The sequence below is a fragment of the Microcebus murinus genome, chromosome 28, assembly GCF_040939455.1.
Source record: "Microcebus murinus isolate Inina chromosome 28, M.murinus_Inina_mat1.0, whole genome shotgun sequence".
Classification (NCBI taxonomy): Eukaryota; Metazoa; Chordata; class Mammalia; order Primates; family Cheirogaleidae; genus Microcebus; species Microcebus murinus.
This window is the reverse complement of record NC_134131.1, coordinates 14,498,757-14,518,107: the sequence shown is the minus strand read 5'-3', so window position 1 is coordinate 14,518,107 and position 19,351 is coordinate 14,498,757. Positions and strand designations below refer to the sequence as shown.

General features: G+C 46.7%; 1 protein-coding gene across 9 annotated transcripts in view; it reads right to left on the bottom strand.

The window, feature by feature from the left end:
- The window catches only part of MTMR14 (myotubularin related protein 14), a 55,452-nt gene extending 36,472 nt beyond the window's left edge, over nt 1-18,980 (bottom strand). For 6 of the 9 annotated variants that reach the window (XM_020284209.2, XM_020284211.2, XM_020284215.2 and 3 more), the window contains exons 1-3: nt 18,680-18,979; nt 15,338-15,486; nt 1,026-1,134 (exon numbers count right to left, since the gene is read on the bottom strand). In XM_020284209.2, the coding sequence (XP_020139798.1) occupies nt 1,026-1,134; nt 15,338-15,486; nt 18,680-18,838 (417 nt within the window). In that variant the 5' untranslated portion in view covers nt 18,839-18,979. Of the gene's footprint in view, nt 1-1,025; nt 1,135-15,337; nt 15,487-18,662 lie in introns of all 9 variants that reach the window. The other 3 variants (XM_020284213.2, XM_075998440.1, XM_075998439.1) reach the window with 3 other exon arrangements.
- Between the last annotated feature and the right edge of the window lie 371 nt (nt 18,981-19,351).

The window sequence follows — 19,351 nt, the reverse complement described above, 5'->3', positions numbered from 1 at the left end:
GAAAGCTTTTGTTTTGTTTTTTGAGAAAGAGAGTCTCGTCTAGGCTAGAGTGAGTGCCGTGGCGTCAGCCTAGCTCACAGTAACCTCAAACTCCAGGGCTCGAGCAAGCCCTCTGCCTCAGCCTCCTGAGTAGCTGCGACTACAGGCATGTGCCACCATGCCCAGCTAATTTTTTCTATATATGTTAGTTGGCCAATTAATTTCATTCTATTTATAGTAGAGACGGGGTCTTGCTCTTGCTCAGGCTGGTTTTGAACTCCTGACCTTGAGCGATCCTCCTGCCTCGGCCTCCCAGAGTGCTAGATTACAGGCATGAGCCACCGCGCCTGGCCCAAAAAGCTTTGAAATAGGTATGATTATCATCCTCATTTTATTTTATTTATTTTTTTTTGACACAGAGTCTTGCTCTATTGCCCAGGCTAGAGTGCCATGGCTAGCTCACAGCAACCTCAAACTGCTGGGCTCGCACAATCCTTCTGCCTCAGCCTTCAAAGTAGCTGGGACTGTAGGCATACGCCACCACGCCCGGCTAATTTTTTTTATATATATATATTTTTATTTGTCTGGCTAATTTCTTTCTATTTTTAGTAGAGACGGGGTCTCACTCTTGCTCAAGCTGGTCTTGAACTCCTGAACTCAAGCGATCTTCCCACCTTGGCCACCCAGAGTGCTAGGATTATGTGCGTGAGTCACTGCGCCTGGCCTATTATCATCCCCATTTTATTGAAGAGGAAACTGAGGCCTTGCACAAGCAGGAAGTAACAGAGCTAGGATGTGAACCCAGGCAGTCTAGCTCGAGAACACAGATACTGTGGTACTCAGGTGTGACTATCCCTTCCCTACCTACAATCATCCTACAAATCAGAATTATTGTTTTTCTGGCCTGTTTCCCATAGCACCAGGCACCCAGTAACCACCCACCCTTTGCCTGGTAAATGCCGAGAACAAAAAGACCCTACACTTTGCATTCATTCAGTTACCCTAGAAGAGAGTCTCAGAGTGTGAGGCTATGGTATGGGCCTTACCTTGCCCTTGACCAGGATTACTGGGCAGACAAACCGTCCTCTGCACCTGGCCATCTTGCTGCGGTTGATGAGGTCTTGCAACTTGCTCACCTGCACAGTGCTCTCAAACCTAACACAGAGATTAAGGGAGGCAGGTCAGGCTGACTTCTAAGTGGGCATTTTGTGTACATGTGTTTGTGCACATGTGTTCACACACACTCCATTCTAGATCTGTATACATGTGTAAGAATACTCATTTGAAATTTAATAAATGTCTAAATTCTAGATCATTGATGTATCAAGTCTTTCAGGAAATGGAAAAAATGCTAATTATAGGTATTAAAATTTAAGTCACCCTGATTTCTGAACATTTAAGATGGAAAAAAATCAAGCTAAACCAAAGACATAGGACATAAAATTCAGAAATATATAGAACTGAATTTCGATAATGTCTGGGGTATCCAGGTCTCCCAGGGAAACACCTGTTGCCCTTGGGAAACCCTCTGGAAACAGGGCCATTTTCATGATCTTTTAGGGGGCAAGATGAGATGAAGTTTCATGGTTTATATGGCTCTAAGTTTCTGATATCCCAACATTCTAACCATCGAAACAGTCCAAACAGCCAAAGGGGCAGGGAAAGGAGGTAAGAGAGAAGCTACCATGGCACTGGGAAGCACAGCAGCAGATGCACCAGATTTGGTAAGGGAGCTCCTTGAACGAGAGTCAGGTTTCAAAATGAGCCCCAGCAAGCCACACCCATAACAAATCATGCTTCCCTAGAATAAGGGTCTGCTTTCACAGACTCGCATACCAACTCTTAGCAAAGGGCTCACATTAGCCCATCAAAATCTCTGGTAGATCCCTTTGAAAATCAACCTGAAATGGAAAAAAAAAAAAAAGAAAAAGAATTTCTGGTAGCAACAGAAACAGGTGGCAGGAAAGTTAGAGCAGGAAGCTTTCTCCACTATGCAGGGCAACCAAGCAGAAAAGAGGCAAGATGCTAATGTTCCTTCCGCAAAAGAGTTGACCTTTCAGGCCAGGCCCTAGAGGCAATTTAATCCCATTCACATCCTAACCCCTCTAGGGATCTATGTGTTATTGCACAGCTCCTCATGTACACATGCACACACATACCACTTCAGAAGTTGGCCAATTAATTTCTATTTTTAGTAGAGACGGGGTCTCGCTCTTGTTCAGGCTGGTTTTGAACTCCCGACTTTGAGCGATCCTCCCGCCTAAGCCTCTCAGAGTGCTAGGATTACAGGCATGAGCCATGTGGTACCTTTTAAAATGCACTCGGATGCTGCTGGGGTTAATAAAAACATAGTTACCCCTGGAATATGCAGGGATTGGTTCCAAGACCCCCAAGTATACCAGAATCCAAATACACACAAGTCCCACAGTTGGCCCTGTAGAACCCATGTACATGAAACATTGGCCCTCTGTATATTCGAGTTTCTCATCCTACCGATATTGTATTTTCTTTCTTTTATTTTAAAAGTCTTGGCCGGGTGCGGTGGCTCAGGCCTGTAATCCTAGCACTCTGGGAGGCCGAGGCAGGCGGATTGCTCGAGATCAGGAGTTCGAAACCAGCCTGGGCAAGAGCGAGACCCTGTCTCTACTATAAATAGAAAGAAATTAATTGGCCAACTAACATATGTAGAAAAAATAAGCCGGCATGGTGGTGCATGCCTGTAGTCCCAGCTACTTGGGAGACTGAGGTGGGAGGATTGCTTGAGCCCAGGAGTTTGAGGTTGCTGTGATACCACGGCACTCACTCTAGCCTGGGCAACAAAGTGAGACTCTGTCATAAAATAAAATAGCATAACATAACATAAAATAACATAACATAGCATAAAATAACATAACAAACATAACATAACATAAAATAAAATAAAATTAATAAAAGTCTTTAAGTGTTTTTATGGGTAGAACACACATGGGTCTGGACAGGGAGGAAGGTGAGGCTGAGATAACCAGGGGACCACATAAACAGAGAGAAAAAATAAAGGCCCTGGCCAGGCACAGTGGCTCACGCCTGTAATCCTAGCACTCTGGGAGGCTGAGGCAGGAGGATTGCTCAAGGTCAGGAGTTCGAAACCAGCCTGAGCAAGAGCGAGACCCCGTCTCTACTATATATAGAAAGAAATTAATTGGCCAACTAATTTACATAGAAAAAAAGTTAGCCAGGCATGGTGGTGCATACCTGTAGTCCCAGCTACTCAGGAGGCTAAGGCAGTAGGATTGCTTGAGCCCAGGAGTTTGAGGTTGCTGTGAGCTAGGCTGACGCCACGGCACTCACTCTATCCTGGGCAACAAAGCAAGACTCTGTCTCAAAAACAAAAACAAAAACAAAAAAAAACAAGGGCCCTGAGAGGTCACACCCAGAAGTCTCCGAAGACCAGCCACATGAAGGTAGAGGCACTATGGAAGTAGTAGGAGCTATAGTAACAAACCAAGGAAGAGAGCAAAAAATTGTAAAAGAACAGGATGAATCAAACTTATTACAGAAACAAAGTCAAATGGACACAACAATATACTGGAAACAGTATACTACAGTAGGAAAAAATCTTAAACAGCTTTTTTTTTTGAGCCAGTGTACCCAGGAAGAAAAAAGTACTACTATGAGAAATAAGAGGAGCAGGGTAAGAAAAATTGAGGCATTCACTTTAGATGCTTGTCTTCGAGGAAATACCATAGGACATTCCTCTGAAGATGCCCAGTAGGTAGCTGAACAAATGAAACTGGAGCTCAGGAATGAAACCAAGCTGTGCCACCTTGCTCACAATCTCCATTCTGGAATGCTCCTTCTTCACCAGTGCCTTCTCTCCTCCAACACTGGCCCTTTCCCCACTCGTGCTGAATCTCCTACATAACCCAATATGTGAGTTTAAGGTACTAAGGTCAAGTCTCAAACTGGCAGCCCACACACATTGTTTCACCCAGAAAACGTACTGAAATTTTTCTGAATTAGCTGTCAACATTTAAAAATTTTGAACATTCACATCAATTTCAACTTCTAGCTTCTAAATACTAGAAATATCTGAGGGAAAAAGCGAACCCGTGTTCCCACATGGAAGCAATAAGATGAAGCTGAACAGCAGCTGACACTGTTAGGGAAAGAACGTGGCTGGTCTCCGGAGATACTGAGTGTGGCCTCGCAGGGCCCTTCTTCTTCCCTGCACCCACACAGCCCAGCAGCCATCTCCAGACCAACCACTGCCCCGCCCAGTCCACAACCACGTGCACTCCAATCACACAGACAGTCAAGGACGACTGTGCACCAGGCACGGGGCAGGAGAAACAAAGTCGAAAAGACTGCATACTGGCCGGGCGTAGTGGCTCACGCCTATAATCCTAGCACTCCGGGAGGCCGAGGCAGGCGGATCGCTCGAGGTCAGGAGTTCGAAACCAGCCTGAGCAAGAGCGAGACCCCGTCTCTACTATAAATAGGAAGAAATTAATTGTCCAAGTAACATATATAGAGAAAAAATGAGCCGGGCATGGTGGTGCATGCCTGTCTGTAGTCCCAGCTACTCAGGAGGCTGAGGCAGGAGGACTGCTCGAGCCCAGGAGTTTGAGGTTGCTGTGAGCTAGGCTGACGCCACGGCACTCACTCTAGCTTGGGCAACAAAGTGAGACTCTGTCTCAAAAAAAAAATGCATCCTCTGCCCTGTCTACCCATGTCACCTTCATGTCCAGCCACACGGGCACACTCTCTATCCCACCAGCCACACGCGCTTTCCCTACTTCCAGGCCTTTGCACATGCTGTCCCCTCTGCCCCCAGAGTTGGGCCCAAGCTCCCTTCTCCTAATCATCCTTTAGTTTCAAATGACATTTCCTCAGAGAGGCCCTCCCAGATTCACCATATAGCCTGGAATGATCCCCTTTCAATGTTCCCCACAGCTCTTTCTCTTTCTCCACATCTATCTCTAAGAGCCGGGACGTCATCTTGTTCACCAATGGAGTTCCTGCATCTAGTGCAGCTAGTCAAGAACTTCCGCAAAACTCTCGCTGCATCTCCTAGGCACCTGCGTTCCCAGCATGTCCCATCCTGCCACATTCCCCCAATTCACTTCCTCCACTCCTGCTTCAACAGAAAAAGGCTATGGGACACCGTCTTCTTAAACTCAAAATGGTTTTAAGCAGGCGACTAAATCAAATTCAGGATGTTAAAAGATGCTGCTGCTGACTGCAGGGTGGAGAATAAAAGGAGAAAGAAATGGATGCAGGAAGTCCTGCCCAGGACACTACTATTCAGGTTCCAGAAGAACTGTCCTAGCACTCTGGGAGGCCGAGGTGGGTGGATCGCTCGAGGTCAGGAGTTGGAAACCAGCCTGAGCGAGAGAGAGACCCCGTCTCTACTATAAATAGAAATAAATTAATTGGCCAACTAATATATATAGAAAAAATGAGCCGGGCATGGTGGCGCATGCCTGTAGTCCCAGCTACTCGGGAGGCTGAGGTAGCAGGATCGCTTGAGCCCAGGAGTGTGAGGTTGCTGTGAGCTAGGCTGACGCCATGGTACTCACTCTAGCCTGGGCAACAGAGTGAAACTCTGTCTTAAAAAAAAAAAAAAAAAAATAGAAGAACTTGTATTCTATACGTGTAACTGCAGTTTTTCAGTTGCCATGTTTCATGATACTCTCCACGCCTTCAAACGTGTGATGGCAGACTACCTCGAAAACTCCAGACCCAGCCGTGCTCCATCCATGAGCACTCTGCCCAGTGTGCAAGACCCCAAGACCCCAAACTCCCTCTGACTCTCCGAGTTGCATCCAGTGCCACACCTGATACGGTGTGACAGGCAACCAAGCCTGTCCTACCTGAAGGACCAATCTGTGGTCATTGGTTCTCTGGAGGACCAAGAAGAGGATCAAAGCAACAGGGTAAAAAGGGGAGGATCGCTAACAAGAGGGGAGCAAAAAGGAGGAGAAACCATGAAATGCGATGCCAAGCCAGGGAACTGGAGACAAGAATAGGAAACAAGGTTTACCGAAGCAAATCTTCAAACACTCTCACTACAGCTTTCCTCGGTGCTTAAACTACTGGCTTTAAATGAGTCATGCAACAAAGAAAACACCTTATTCCTGCAGTACTGTATTTTCAATCAGCTTCTGGTTAAAAAAAAAAAAAAAAAAAAAATGTGTAAGTGGACCCTCACAGTTCACACTGATTTTAAGGGTTAACAGTACAAAGTTTAAAAACTGCTGAATTCTTAGTAAAAATATATCTATAAATGTCACTAGACACATTTTGAGAATAACTACTACCAGGTGGGTATCTGAAATTGAAGTTAAAAAGGGGTCTTCAAATAAAAACCAGGAACAATAGTTTGATGATCTTGGAAAGAGAATAAGGGGTATAAGAGGAGGACTTAAAACCTTCCCAAGGTGTATTTTCCTGTTAAGATATAATTTTTGCAACTAAAATTTTTTTTCTGCTGGGCATGGTGGCTCATGCCTATAATCCTAGCACTCTGGGAGGCTGAGATGGAAATCACCTGAGCTCAGGAGTTGGAGACTAGCCTGAGCAAAAGTGAGATCCCATCTCTACTTAAAACAGAAAACTTAGCTGGGCATGGTGGTGCATGCTGGTAGTCCCTGCAACTTGGGAGGCTGAGGCAGGAGGATCACTTGAGCCCAGGAGTTGGGAGGTTGCAGTGAGCTATGAAGATGCCACTGCACTCTACCCAGGGTGACAGAGTGAAACTGTCTCATAAAAATAAAATAAAACAATTTAAAATATTAAAAAAAAATTTTTTTCTTTGCTGCAGGAAGGAGAATGGCAAACTTGAAGAGACTGGGGTGCCTTTTCCAAGGGCCGTAGGGTGGCACAGACCCACCAGCCAGCCCTGAATACACACAGCTCGCTGAGAACCAGAGTGCTGCTGCCTTTTCAGTTTCTCTAGGAGATAAAAAGGCACTTCAGGCCGGGCATGGTGGCTCACGCCTGTAATCCTAGCACTTTGGGAGGCCGAGGCGGGCGGATTGCTCAAGGTCAGGAGTTCAAAACCAGCATGAGTGACACACCGTCTCTACCAAAAATAGAAATAAATTAATTGACCAACTAAAAATATATATACAAAAAATTAGCTGGGCATGGTGGCGCATGCCTGTAGTCCCAGCTACTCGGGAGGCTGAGGCAGTAGGATCGCTGAGCCCCGGAGATTGAGGTTGCTGTGAGCCAGGCTGACGCCACAGCACTCACTCTAGCCTGGGCAACAAAGTGAGACTCTGTCTCAAAAAAAAAAAAAAAAAAAAAAAAAAGGCACTTCATAGCACTCTGGGAGGCCGAGGCGGGCAGATTGCTCGAGGTCAGGAGTTCGAAACCAGCCTGAGCAAGAGTGAGACCCCGTCTCTACTATAAATAGAAAGAAATTAATTGGCCAACTAATATATATAGAAAAAAAAATTAGCCGACTCACTCTAGCCTGGGCAACAAAGTGAGACTCTGTCTCAAAAAAAAAATTAGGCGGGCATGGCGGCACATGCCTGTAGTCCCAGCTACTCGGGAGGCTGAGGCAGGAGGATTGCTTGTGAGCCCAGGAGTTTGAGGTTGCTGTGAGCTAGGCTGATGCTATGGCACTCACTCTAGCCTGGGCAACAAAGCGAGACTCTGTCTCAAAAAAAAAAAAAAAAGGCACTTCAGTATGAGACAATTGACTTCATTTCTCTAAGAGATGGGTCTCACTATGTTAACCAGGCTGGACTTGTACCCCTGGGCTCAAGCAATCTTCCTGCCTCTGCTTCCCAAATAGCTGGGGCTACAGGTGCGCATCACGCCCAACCAAGCCTAATTAAACTCAGACTCCAGGAGAAAATAGGGGCCACATGTAGCAGCCTTCTCCCCACCTACTAGTGGCCTCAGGCCATTTTCACAGATCTGGTCAGCATCATCTGCTGCAACCAACTCTCACTTAGCTTGAACCAGCAGCTGTGAACTGTGAACCGAAGTGCCTTAAAACTGCATTTGATTCTCTCAGGCTGAATCGCTTTATTCCGCAAATTCTCCTCAAAAGCAAGGTGAAGAACATGCTAACATTTCCTTCTAAGAGGCTCTGAGCTGTCTTTCATTTATTTATTATTTATTTATTTGTTTGTTTGTTTTTGAGACAGAGTCTCACTCTGTTGCCCGGGCTAGAGTGCCATGGTGTCAGCCTAGCTCACAGCAACCTCCAACTCCTGGGCTCAAGCGATCCTCCTGCCTCAGCCTCCCGAGTAGCTAGGACTACAGGCATGCGCCACCATGCCCGGCTAATTTTTTGTATATATTTAGTTGTATATATTTAGTTGGCCAATTAAATTCTTTCTATTTATAGTAGAGACAGGGTTTCGCTCAGGGTGGTTTTGAACTCCTGACCTTGAGAAATCAGCCTGCCTCTGCCTCCCAGAGTGCTAGGATTACAGGCGTGAGCCACCACGCCCAGCCTGAGCTGTCTTTTTTTTTTTTTTTTTTGGCATATTATGGGGGTACAGATTTTAAGGTTTCAATAAATGCCCATTTCCCCCCCTCCCCTCAAAAGTCTGAGTCTCCATCATGACCATCCCCCGGATGGTGCACATCTCACTCATTATGTATGTATATACCCGCCCCCCTCCCCCCTCCCACCTGCCCATGAGCTGTCTTTTAACGTAAAGACACACCTTTTCTTGCTAGGCGTGGTCGTCGTTTATTTTTCTGGTTTCCCCTATTCAAAGAACCAACTCAGTTTTTGTTCTCTCACTAATTCCCATTTTTATTACCTCTTGTCCTTATGATCCTTTTATTGCAGTTCTAAACACTGAACTGTGTCTGTCTTGATACTCATATTTGAATGAATAAACACAGGATTACATATTTATGTTTGTAATATATGCAGGAAAATTTCTGGCAAGATGTTATCAGGTTCTTTTGATATTTATTTAAATTAATTTATTTTAGAGATATGGTCACCCAGAATGGAGTGCACTGGTGTAATCACAGCTCACTGCAGGCTCAAACTCCTGGGCTTCAAGTGATCCTCCTGCCTCAGACTCCCTGTTGCTGGGACTACAGGCACAAGTTACCGTGTCCAGCTAATTTTTTTTTCTTTTCTTTTTTTTTTTTTAGAAACAGGGTCTTGGTATATTGCCCAGGCTGGTCTCAAATTCCTAGGCTTAAGTGATCCTCCTATCTTGGCCTTCTGAGTAGGTGGGACTATAGGCATGCACCATTGCACCCCACTTTGACATACATATTTAATTGAATTATATGACTGATTTTATTTTTATGAGCATTACATACAAAACTATTTTCAAATAAAAAGAAAGTGCCATTCTCACATAACTTCCAAAGAAAAGCTTTCCCAGACCAGCCCCTACACTTCCCACTAGGTTGGTTTTTCATACTAAGTGTCCCCAAAACTTCCCAAGATAGATGTTACTGCTGCTACTTAACCACTTCTGTATGAGCGTTGACTTTAGCCAATAGCCATGATATGACTTTTCTAATTTTTCATTTATCAAAATTAAATTGTGAGCATTTAAACATAATGTAATAAAAACATATATGTTACCTATTCTGATTTACATTATAAGTAAGGTAAATAGAAGTAAAGCTTATAAGTAAAGCTGCCTGTCAAGTAAAACTTTGAAAAAGTAAAGTAAAAGTACAGTAAAAAGTAAAGCTTTATAAGTAAAGCTGCCTGTCAAGTAAAACAAGCTTTCAGTGCTTTAAAGCTTTCCTTATCACGCAAGAGCAAAAAGAATTCGGCCGTCAATGCACAGCACACACTATGAGTGCCGGCTGTGGGCAAGGTTTCGTGGCCAGTGAGCGCCGTATCAAAGTGGTTAACAGATACGAGGCACAAGCAGGGCTAATAGCCACATTCTCAGTTAGTCCTTATTAACCCTATTTTACAGCTGAGGCAGGTAAGATGAACTCATTCTCCCAAGGTAGGTGTAGTGGTGTGCACCTATACCAGGTGTCCTCAAACTGCAGCCCGCCGAGGACATTTATCCTGCCTGCCAGGTGTTTTTGCCTCCGCTGCCTGTCCAGCTTAGCAGCCAACTCGTCCAGGGCGGGGCCCACAGTGTGCAACAGCCCCCCAATGGTCTGAGGGACAGTGCACTGGCCCCGTTTAAAAAGTCTGAGTACCCCTGAATACTCTTAGCCATTTGGGAAGCTCGCTTGAGGCCAGGAGCTCAAGACCAGCCTGGGCAACACAGCAAGCTGACACCCTATTTGGGGGGCAGGGGGGGGGAGAAGACAATGATGACAAAAACCAAAAAACAAATCACTATCCCAAGGCACACTGGGCAGTTGAGATTCTAAGTCCTGGTGGGCAGCCACTGAGCCTATGGTTTTAATCACCGTTTCCCAATGCCTTAATTGTACTTCCCCTAATTCTGGCTTTTGTTATACTGTTATTGCTTATTTATTTGTCTCTGTATCCACTAGACCTAGGGGTAAAGACTTCACTTAGGCCGGGTGCCGTGGCTCATGCCTGTAATCCTAATACTCTGGGAAGCCAAGGCAGGAGGATCTTTTTTTTTTTTTTTTTTGAGACAGAGTCTCGCTTAGTTGCCCAGGCTAGAATGAGTGCTGTGGCGTCAGTCTAGCTCATAGCAACCTCAAACTCCTGGGCTCGAGCAATCCCTCTGCCTCTGCCTCCCGAGTAGCTGGGACTACAGGCATGCGCCACTATGCCCAGCTAATTTTTTCTATATATATTAGTTAGCCAATTAATTTCTTTCTATTTATGGTAGAGACGTGGGTCTTGCTCTTGCTCAGGCTGGTTTCGAACTCCTAACCTCCAGCAATTCACCTAAGTTGGCCTCCCGGAGTGCTAGGATTACAAGCGTGAGCCATTGTGCCCGGACTGGGAGGATCATTTGAGCTCAGGAGTTTGAGACCAGCCTGAGCAAGAGCGAGACTCTGTCCCTACTAAAAATAGAAAGAAATTAATTGGCCAACTAAAAAATATGTAGAAAAAATTAGCTGGGCATGGTGATGCAAGCCTGTAGTCCCAGCGACTTGGGAGGCTGAGGCAGAAGGACAGCTTGAGCCCAGGAATTGGAGGATGCTGTGAGCTAGGCTGACACCACGGCACTCTAGCCTGGGCAGAGTGAGACTCTTGTCTCAGAGAGAAAAAAACAATACTTCATTTACTTGGCTTCCAACTGGATCCCTGGAGTCTACCATATATAGCAACAAGTCAATGAATACTTGTTGACAAATATGTCTTGGCCATTCACTGATCTTTGTCCAGGCTTCTATTCCCAGAGGATGGGCAGATTTGGGAAGGTTCATTAACAGGACAAAACCACTTCCTGAATCCAGTTCTACCTTTTTAAACTCAGACCAAATAGTGTCATCAGTAACACCCAAGCAAGCTACGTAGAGGCGAAAAATTCTATCACTTCCCACCCAAACATACCAAAGCTCCCTTTCCTTCAACAAATAGGCATCTATCACTTCAATAACACTTCACGGCCTTGCAAGGAGTGAAAGTAAAAACAAACTCCAATAACTCCTCTAGGGTTAAGGATGTTCTGCAGTGGCCCCGGCCTGGAAGATGAGGCACTACTAGACAAGGCAGGGGAGCCGTGGTGGTAAAAGGAAGAAAAGGCAAACAGGTGGACAGAGTAAAATCAGGAAACCTGGCTTTTAACCCACTCCACTGCAGCCCTCAGTGATCTTGGACAAAGGCATGATACTTCTCTGGGCTTTGACTTTGTAAAATAGGGGTAATAGTATCTTCTTCACTGAGTGGGTTGCAGGATTTAAGTAAACTAGTGTGTGAAACCGTAACACCTGCCAAACAGCAGGCACTCAACAAATGTTAGCTTCCTTCTCTTTAAGGGATCAACACTGAACTTGTTTCCTTCCATGAAAAGCTTCTGTGAGGCAACCAAGACTGAGTTCTTCAATGCACCATTACTAAAGGGCAGTGTGGCATCAACTGGGAGCTTGTTAGAAAATGCCAAATCTCAGGCCCCTTCCCAGATCTACTGAATCAGATTCTACATTATAACAAGATCCTAGGTGATTCACTTACAAAGTCAAGGTAGAGAAGGACCACGTTGACTACATCTAAGCCTAATATCAAAATGCTATAAGGACAAGGAGGTAAAACCACCTGCCAGCACTGAAGAGGGTAGAAAAGGAGTGGCAAGGCTAAAAAAGAATTCTTTGTTTAGAAACTTTAGCTTAAAGATTTGCAGAAAGTAAGTTTACCTAACTCTGGAAGAAGGAATTAGGAAGAGTTAAGTGTAAGGCTGGTGGCGGGCCTCCCTCCCCTCCCTAGATAAAAAAGAAAAGGCTCATGAGACCAGACCCACCAAGGACAACTGCCAGGCCCCGAAGAAGACAACAACCCCTGGATGTCCACCCACATAAGAAAGTTTTCGGTTCCCGGATTCCGTAAATACTGCCAGCCCCTCCTATTTCTCAATAACCGCCGAAGGTCACAGTAGAAAACCACCAGCTCTTCCGGCCAAAAGTCCCTAGCCCAACCCCAAACAATATAAAGGCCCACACCCCCTCCAAACGGATGTAACTTCTCAGGCCCCCCTCTCTTGGGACCCGCGAACCTCACCAGGGAGTGCTCAATAAACCTACGTTGTTTGGCCCCGTCTCTCTCCCTGTCTGTTTCTTTTGCCGCTGGAAAACTTTAAGTACTATAAATAAGGGAGCCACAAAAAAACCCAATTCTATAGGCTTAGAGAGCCCTGGAGTTCTTAGGTTATATACAACTGAAGATGTCATACAATTTTTAAGATCCACAGGCCAGGTGCGGTGGCTCGAGCCTGTAATTCTAGCACTCTGGGAGACTGAGGTGGGCGGATTGTTCAAGGTCAGGAGTTCGACACCAGCCTGAGCAAGAGTGAGACCCTGTCTCTACTATAAATAGAAAGAAATTAATTAATCATAGAAAAAAATCAGCCGAGCATGGTGGTGCATGCCTGTAGTCCCAGCTACAGGGGAGGCTGAGGCAAGAGGATCGCTTGAGCCCCGGAGTTTGAGGTTACTGTGAGCTAAGCTGACTCCACAGCACTCACTCTAGCCTGGGCAACAAAGCGATACTCTGTCTCAGAAAAAAAAAAAAAAAATCCACATACAAGAGTCATTGTATCCATTTTCTTAGGGAACCCCATTATAACCTGGTGAGAAGGGCACTCCTCACTTTACAGATGAGGAAACTAAAGCTTATTCCTCAAACTCCTCTGACCTGGTTGTTCCTTTGCATGTAAGCCTTCTCTGGCTCCCAGTGGCTGCCGCAGTTCTTAAGCTATGATATATGCAAGACATCTAGGGAACTCTTTTGAGAATATAGATTCTAGAAATTCTGATTCAGAAGGCCCAGGAGGGGCCCTAGAACCTATAATCTTAATAAGTGCTCAGGAGATACTGGCACATTGACACCCATACACAATCCACAAGGCCACACTCCTTGGCTTGAAGATCAAGACCCTATACTATTTTTTTTTTTTTTTTTTTTTGAGACAGTCTCACTGTGTTGCCCTGGGCTAGAGTGCCGTGGCATCAGCCTAGCTCACAGCAACCTCAAACTCCTGGGCTCAAAAGCAATCCTCCTGCCTCAGCCTCCCGCATAGCTGGGACTATGTGCATGAGCCACCATGCCCAGCTAATTTTTTCTCTATATATTTTTAGTTGGCCAATTAATTTATTTCTATTTTTAGTAGAGATGGGATCTTGCTCTTGCTCAGGCTGGTTTCGAACTCCTGACCTTGAGCAATCCTCCCGCCTCTGCCTCCCAGAGTGCTATGATTACAGGCGTGAGCCACCACGCCCAGCCAAGACCCTATACTATTAAAACTTGGTCCCTAAGGACACTTCAGGGAAACTCTTCTAATCCCTCAAATTCCAGCTCAAAAGGCTCTGGCTTTTAACTTACTTAAGTAAAAAGACACACACACACACCCCAGGCAGAATTAACCATTCTCCTCGGTTTGCCTACAGCAGTTAAAGTGCACTGGAATCACCTGGGTATCTTGTGACACTGTGACTCTAATTCAGTGGCTCTGGAGCCTTAGAATTTGAGTTGCTAACAGTTATTAGGAGCAATGATGGCCCTGCAGTAGCAAGGGGCTGCTGAAAATTTGCAGCCTGACTCTACTGTAGCACTTATCACAACAGTCCATCCTCAGGGCCAGGATTTCACACATAATGTTGACAACAGCTATTGGAACTTCCTTAAAATCAGCAGCAAGCAGGGAGACTAGGGGTACAAACTTGGGGATCAACATAAAGTATTTCCTGGGGCCTCAATGCTGTGATTAGCTATTAGTATCAAACTACTACCACCATTTACTAACTACCTATGGGCCACACCCTGCACCAGATGCTTGGTGTTTGCTCTGGTATGAACTGTTATTCCAGAGAAAGCACTCGGGCCTCATAGGCTCTCAATAAATGGTAGCTCTTACTAATTCTTACAGTAAACATGTCACAGGCTTATATCAGCAACATTCATCATCAGGACTGCACTAGCCATTATTCTAGAATTTTAATTAGTCCTTAAAGGACTAATCAACATGAAGTAGAGAATTACCAATGAGAAGACTAAGGACAAAGAAGTTAAATGACGTGTCGAGCATCAGTTACACAGCCAGCAAGTGGGGCAGCCAAGATGTAAACTCAAGGCCCGTGCAGTCGCTCATGCCTATAATCCTAGCATTCTGGGAGGCCAAGGCAGGTGGATCGATCAAGGTAAGGAGTTCGAAACCAGCCTGAGCAAGAGCGAGACCCCATCTCTACTATAAATAGAAAGAATTTAATTGGCCAACTAAAAATATATATAGAAAAAAATTAGCTGGGCATGGTAGCTCATGCCTATAGTCCCAGCTACTCAGGAGGCTGAGGCAGGAGGATTGCTTGAGCCCAGGAGTTGGAGGTTGCAGTGAGCTAGGCTGATGCCATGGCACTCTAGCCTGGGCAACAGAGTGAGACTCTGTCTCAAAAAAAAAAAAAAAAAAAAAGATGTAAACTCAAGCAGTCTGGATTCTAGACCATAGGGTGCTTAAGTGATACTATGGGAACCACTCTTAAGCCTGTCTTAACACAGCATACATCCCACCCACACTCTAAAAGGACACTGATGTTCATTCAGAAAGGTGAAGTGTGAAGTGAGCTGTCTTAGGACAATGAGTTCTAGGGTGGAAGTGACAGAGAAATCCAGGGCTGTGACTCCCAACACCTCATCTACGAGCTGCCACCTTACCAATCTAACTTGTCCAGTCCTGAAAGGAAATAAAGATGCCAACGAGGCTTAACAAATGGGGAAAGTAAGTCTGCCCTGCCAGGCCTCCCCAGATAGGCACACTATGGTCAGTCGCGTGATGCTCACGTATCTTTCTCCTTCTCAGAACTCTCATACTCCAGGAACACGATGTGCCGGGGGTAGTGGCCACAGATGTCTCCATTCATGTTTGGAATCACGCTGAAACAGTAGTCTCGGCCAAACAGCTCCAGACATCTCTTCTCGATGCGCTCAACCTGCACAGAGTAGGAGACCTGAACATAAAGAAGATTCTGGGGGCCGGGCGGCGCGGTGGCTCACGCCTGTAATCCTAGCACTCTGGGAGGCCGAGGCGGGCGGATTGCTCGAGGTCAGGAGTTCAAAACCAGCCTGAGCGAGACCCCGTCTCTACTATAAACAGAAAGAAATTAATTGGCCAACTAATATCTATATAAAAAATTAGCCGGGCATGGTGGCGCATGCCTGTAGTCCCAGCTACTAGGGAGGCTGAGGCAGTAGGATCGCTGAGCCCAGGAGATTGAGGTTGCTGTGAGCCAGGCTGACGCCACGGCACTCACTCTAGCCTGGGCAAGAAAGTGAGACTCTGTCTCAAAAAAAAAAAAAAAAAAAAAAAGAAGATTCTGGGGTTCTGAGGGTGAGAATTAGACACTCGATGACCTAGAGAGGTCCCGAGGACTGACATGCCCTGTGACTGTTACTCAGTGCTGAAAAGAGACATGAGGCTGGGTCCCAGGCCCTGCTTGCAGTTCATTAACCCATATGTGGTCTGCTTCAGGAAGGACTCTGACTCCTCAGCACTGCATCTGAAACTGTGGGTGCTGAGCACTTGGGGGAGAGGATTACAGCTCTTGTCAGATTCAAGGGGTCCACAGCCCATAAGATACGAACAACTCTGGCTCTAGGTCACTGTAACCAGCATTAATCCATCATTTTTCCCTGGCGCCAGATTCTGCCCCATTCTCTGGCTACACGCTAGCACCTAGATACTCCGCTCAGTGCAACAAGTAAAAGCTGAGGCCGGGCGCGGTGGCTCACGCCTGTAATCCTAGCTCTCTGGGAGGCCGAGGCGGGCGGATTGCTCAAGGTCAGGAGTTCAAAACCAGCCTGAGTGAGACCCCGTCTCTACTATAAAATAGAAAGAAATTAATTGGCCAACTGATATGTATATAAAAAAAAAATTAGCCGGGCATGGTGGCGCATGCCTGTAGTCCCAGCTACTCGGGAGGCTGAGGCAGTAGGATTGCTCGAGCCCAGGAGTTTGAGGTTGCTGTGAGCTAGGCTGACGCCACGGCACTCACTCTAGCCTGGACAACAAAGCGAGACTCTGTCTCAAAAAAAAAAAAAAAAAAAAAAAAAAAAAAGTAAAAGCTGAAAACAAAGCTGTCTTCTTATATGTCCCCATTTGTTTATGAAATAGAAAAAACAACTTCCCCTAAATTTGATCTTGTTTTGCTCACAGGTCAGAGGAAAACCCACTAGAAAAAAAGGCAAAAGACCTAAAACATCTCAAGAAGTTTGCAAGAGATCAGGAGGCCCGGAGAGGCATTAAGGGCAGCTTCAGTCAACGTCAAGTGTAATTTATGACAACCCTAATCTTCAGGGGTATGTATAAGACAGAAGAGGGGTCCAGAATATCCACTGACTTGGCTAGGAATGGTGGCTCACGCCTGTAATCCTAGCACTCTGGGAGACTGAGGCGGGAGGATCACTTGAAGTCAGGAGTTCAAGACCAGCCTCAGCAAGAACAAGACCCCGTCTCTACTAAAAATAGAAAGAAATTAGCCAGACAACTAAAACAGAAAAAATTAGCTGGGCATGGTGGCACATGCCCATAGTCCCAGCTACTAGGGAGGCTGAGGCAGGAGGATCGCTTGAGCCCAGAAGTTTGAGGTTGCTGTGAACTAGGCTGATGCCATGGCACTCTAACCTGGGCAACAGAGTGAGACTTTGTTCCCCTCAAAAAAAGAAAAAGAAAAACACCTGACTCAAAAGGCCCTTCTGTATTCAAAAGACCAATGGGGAGGAAAAAACTCAGTGTCTTAAATTAGGGATCTTCAAATTGGAAGGCACATGAGCATCATTAAGAAGTCTATTATAAGGCCGGGCGCGGTGGCTCACGCCTGTAATCCTAGCTCTCTGGGAGGCCGAGGCGGGCGGATTGCTCGAGGTCAGGAGTTCGAAACCAGCCTGAGCAAGAGCGAGACCCCGTCTCTACTATAAATAGAAATAAATTAATTGGCCAACTAATATATATAGAAAAAATTAGCCGGGCATGGTGGTGCATGCCTGTAGTCCCAGCCACTTGGGAGGCTGAGGCAGAAGGATTGCTTGAGCCCAGGAGTTTGAGGTTGCTGTGAGCTAGGCTGACGCCACGGCACTCATTCTAGCCTAGGCAACAAAGCGAGACTCTGTCTCAAAAAAAAAAAAAAAAAAAGAAGTCTATTATAAATGCAAATTCCAGGTTTACACCCCCAGAAATTCTGACTCAGTAGGACTGGTGGGACTAAGGAATCTTTATTTTTAAAAAGTACCCCAGACCATGCTCTGAAAAATACTTGGTCATTTGGATAGTGGGGAACCTCCAGCCTTACTGAAGTCTTCCCTGTATTACCTAAAAACTAGCAGATGCCCACTACAGCATATCCCAGAGCAGGTAACTTCTGCCGCCAAATCAGTTGCGTGGCCCAGGATGGAGCAGAATCCCATTAGAAAAACCTAAAGCTGCCAAATCCATGTGGGGGAATAAGAAATGGCAGGATCACTGAGATTCAGTGCTTAGGGTGAGAACAGTCTGACCACAGCAGAAGCCTTCCAGGTCTGGCGATAAGACGACTGAGGGGGAATCTCAAGGGGGGGGCGTGTCAGGGAAAAGAGGATCTGAAACCTGCTTTTGATAAGAAACTGAGAGGCAGTGTGGGCCGTCTTCCTGTTCTACAGGGGAAGGAAAGGGATGGGCCCAAGTCGTGCAGCAACCTTGTAAGGAGGCAATCCACTGCACTGGGTTCATCTATCTCCTGGCTCCATTCTGACCTCTGACCCAGAGGAATCATCTATCTTTACTTAGTTCTGGGGGCTTTTCGCCCAGACACGACCCTTCCGAAGACAGCTCAAGCAGGGGAATAACAACTTTCTCAGTTCCTCCTTTCTAACCTTTGAACCTGGGCCCTCAGCTCTATGATCCCTGACCTCCAAACACCTCGCCTCAAAACAGAAAGAGCCTCTTCGCTGGGCTCACCCTAGTTCCTCTTTTTACGGTTTTTAAGCCCGATCCTCACTCTCGGATCCCAAGCCCTGGAGGACTCCCCTCTGGCTCCCATTCCTCAGCAGGAAAGTCCTCCTCCTACATTCCTCCGACCCTTGACCTCGGTCTTTACTCCGTAACCCGCTGAGTCCGGGGCCTTCTCCAGCTCACCGCGCCTCTGGGTTCACCTTAGAGCCGCTGGCCCCACTGCCGTCCTTGGCCCGGTACTGAGTCCGGGAGAACTCCTCCAGCAGCTCCCCGAGCCCCGGCTCCTGAGGCGGCGGATTGCCGGAAGAAGACGCCGAGGACCCCGCCGAGGCGGCGGAGGCAGCCCGAGTGCCGGCCATGGCCCAACCCGCGTCCCCTCAGCGAGACTCTGGCCGGCCCATGGCACCTGGCGGGGCAGACTCGAGCTCCCGGAGCCGCGCGAACCGACTCAGCCACCGCCGGCTCCTTCCACTTCCGGCCACGCCCCATGCCAGCCGGATGTTTACTCCCGCTCTGGCCAATCGGAACCCGGGATTCACGCGCGGCCCACCTCCGGTGCGGAGCGATCCAAGTGGGCGCCGAGACCGGTGTCCCCCGGTGCTCCGCCTCGCGGGGTTTCCCCGGAGGAAGCTGGGCGGAACCATCGACGGCCGGGAGGGACCGGGAGGAAAGAACCATTGGGAAGAACCAGAAGAGGAACGCTCGAGGGCAATATGTCAGCATTGGTAACTGTGATGACAAAGGTGTCTAATGAATAGAACAGCATTTCATAAAGCGCCTTCCTCACACGCGCCTCACAGCGTCCCTGTCAGGAAACGCATCGTGTCATCGAGCTGTTTTATTGAGGAAGAAACTGGGAGTCAGGGAGCTAA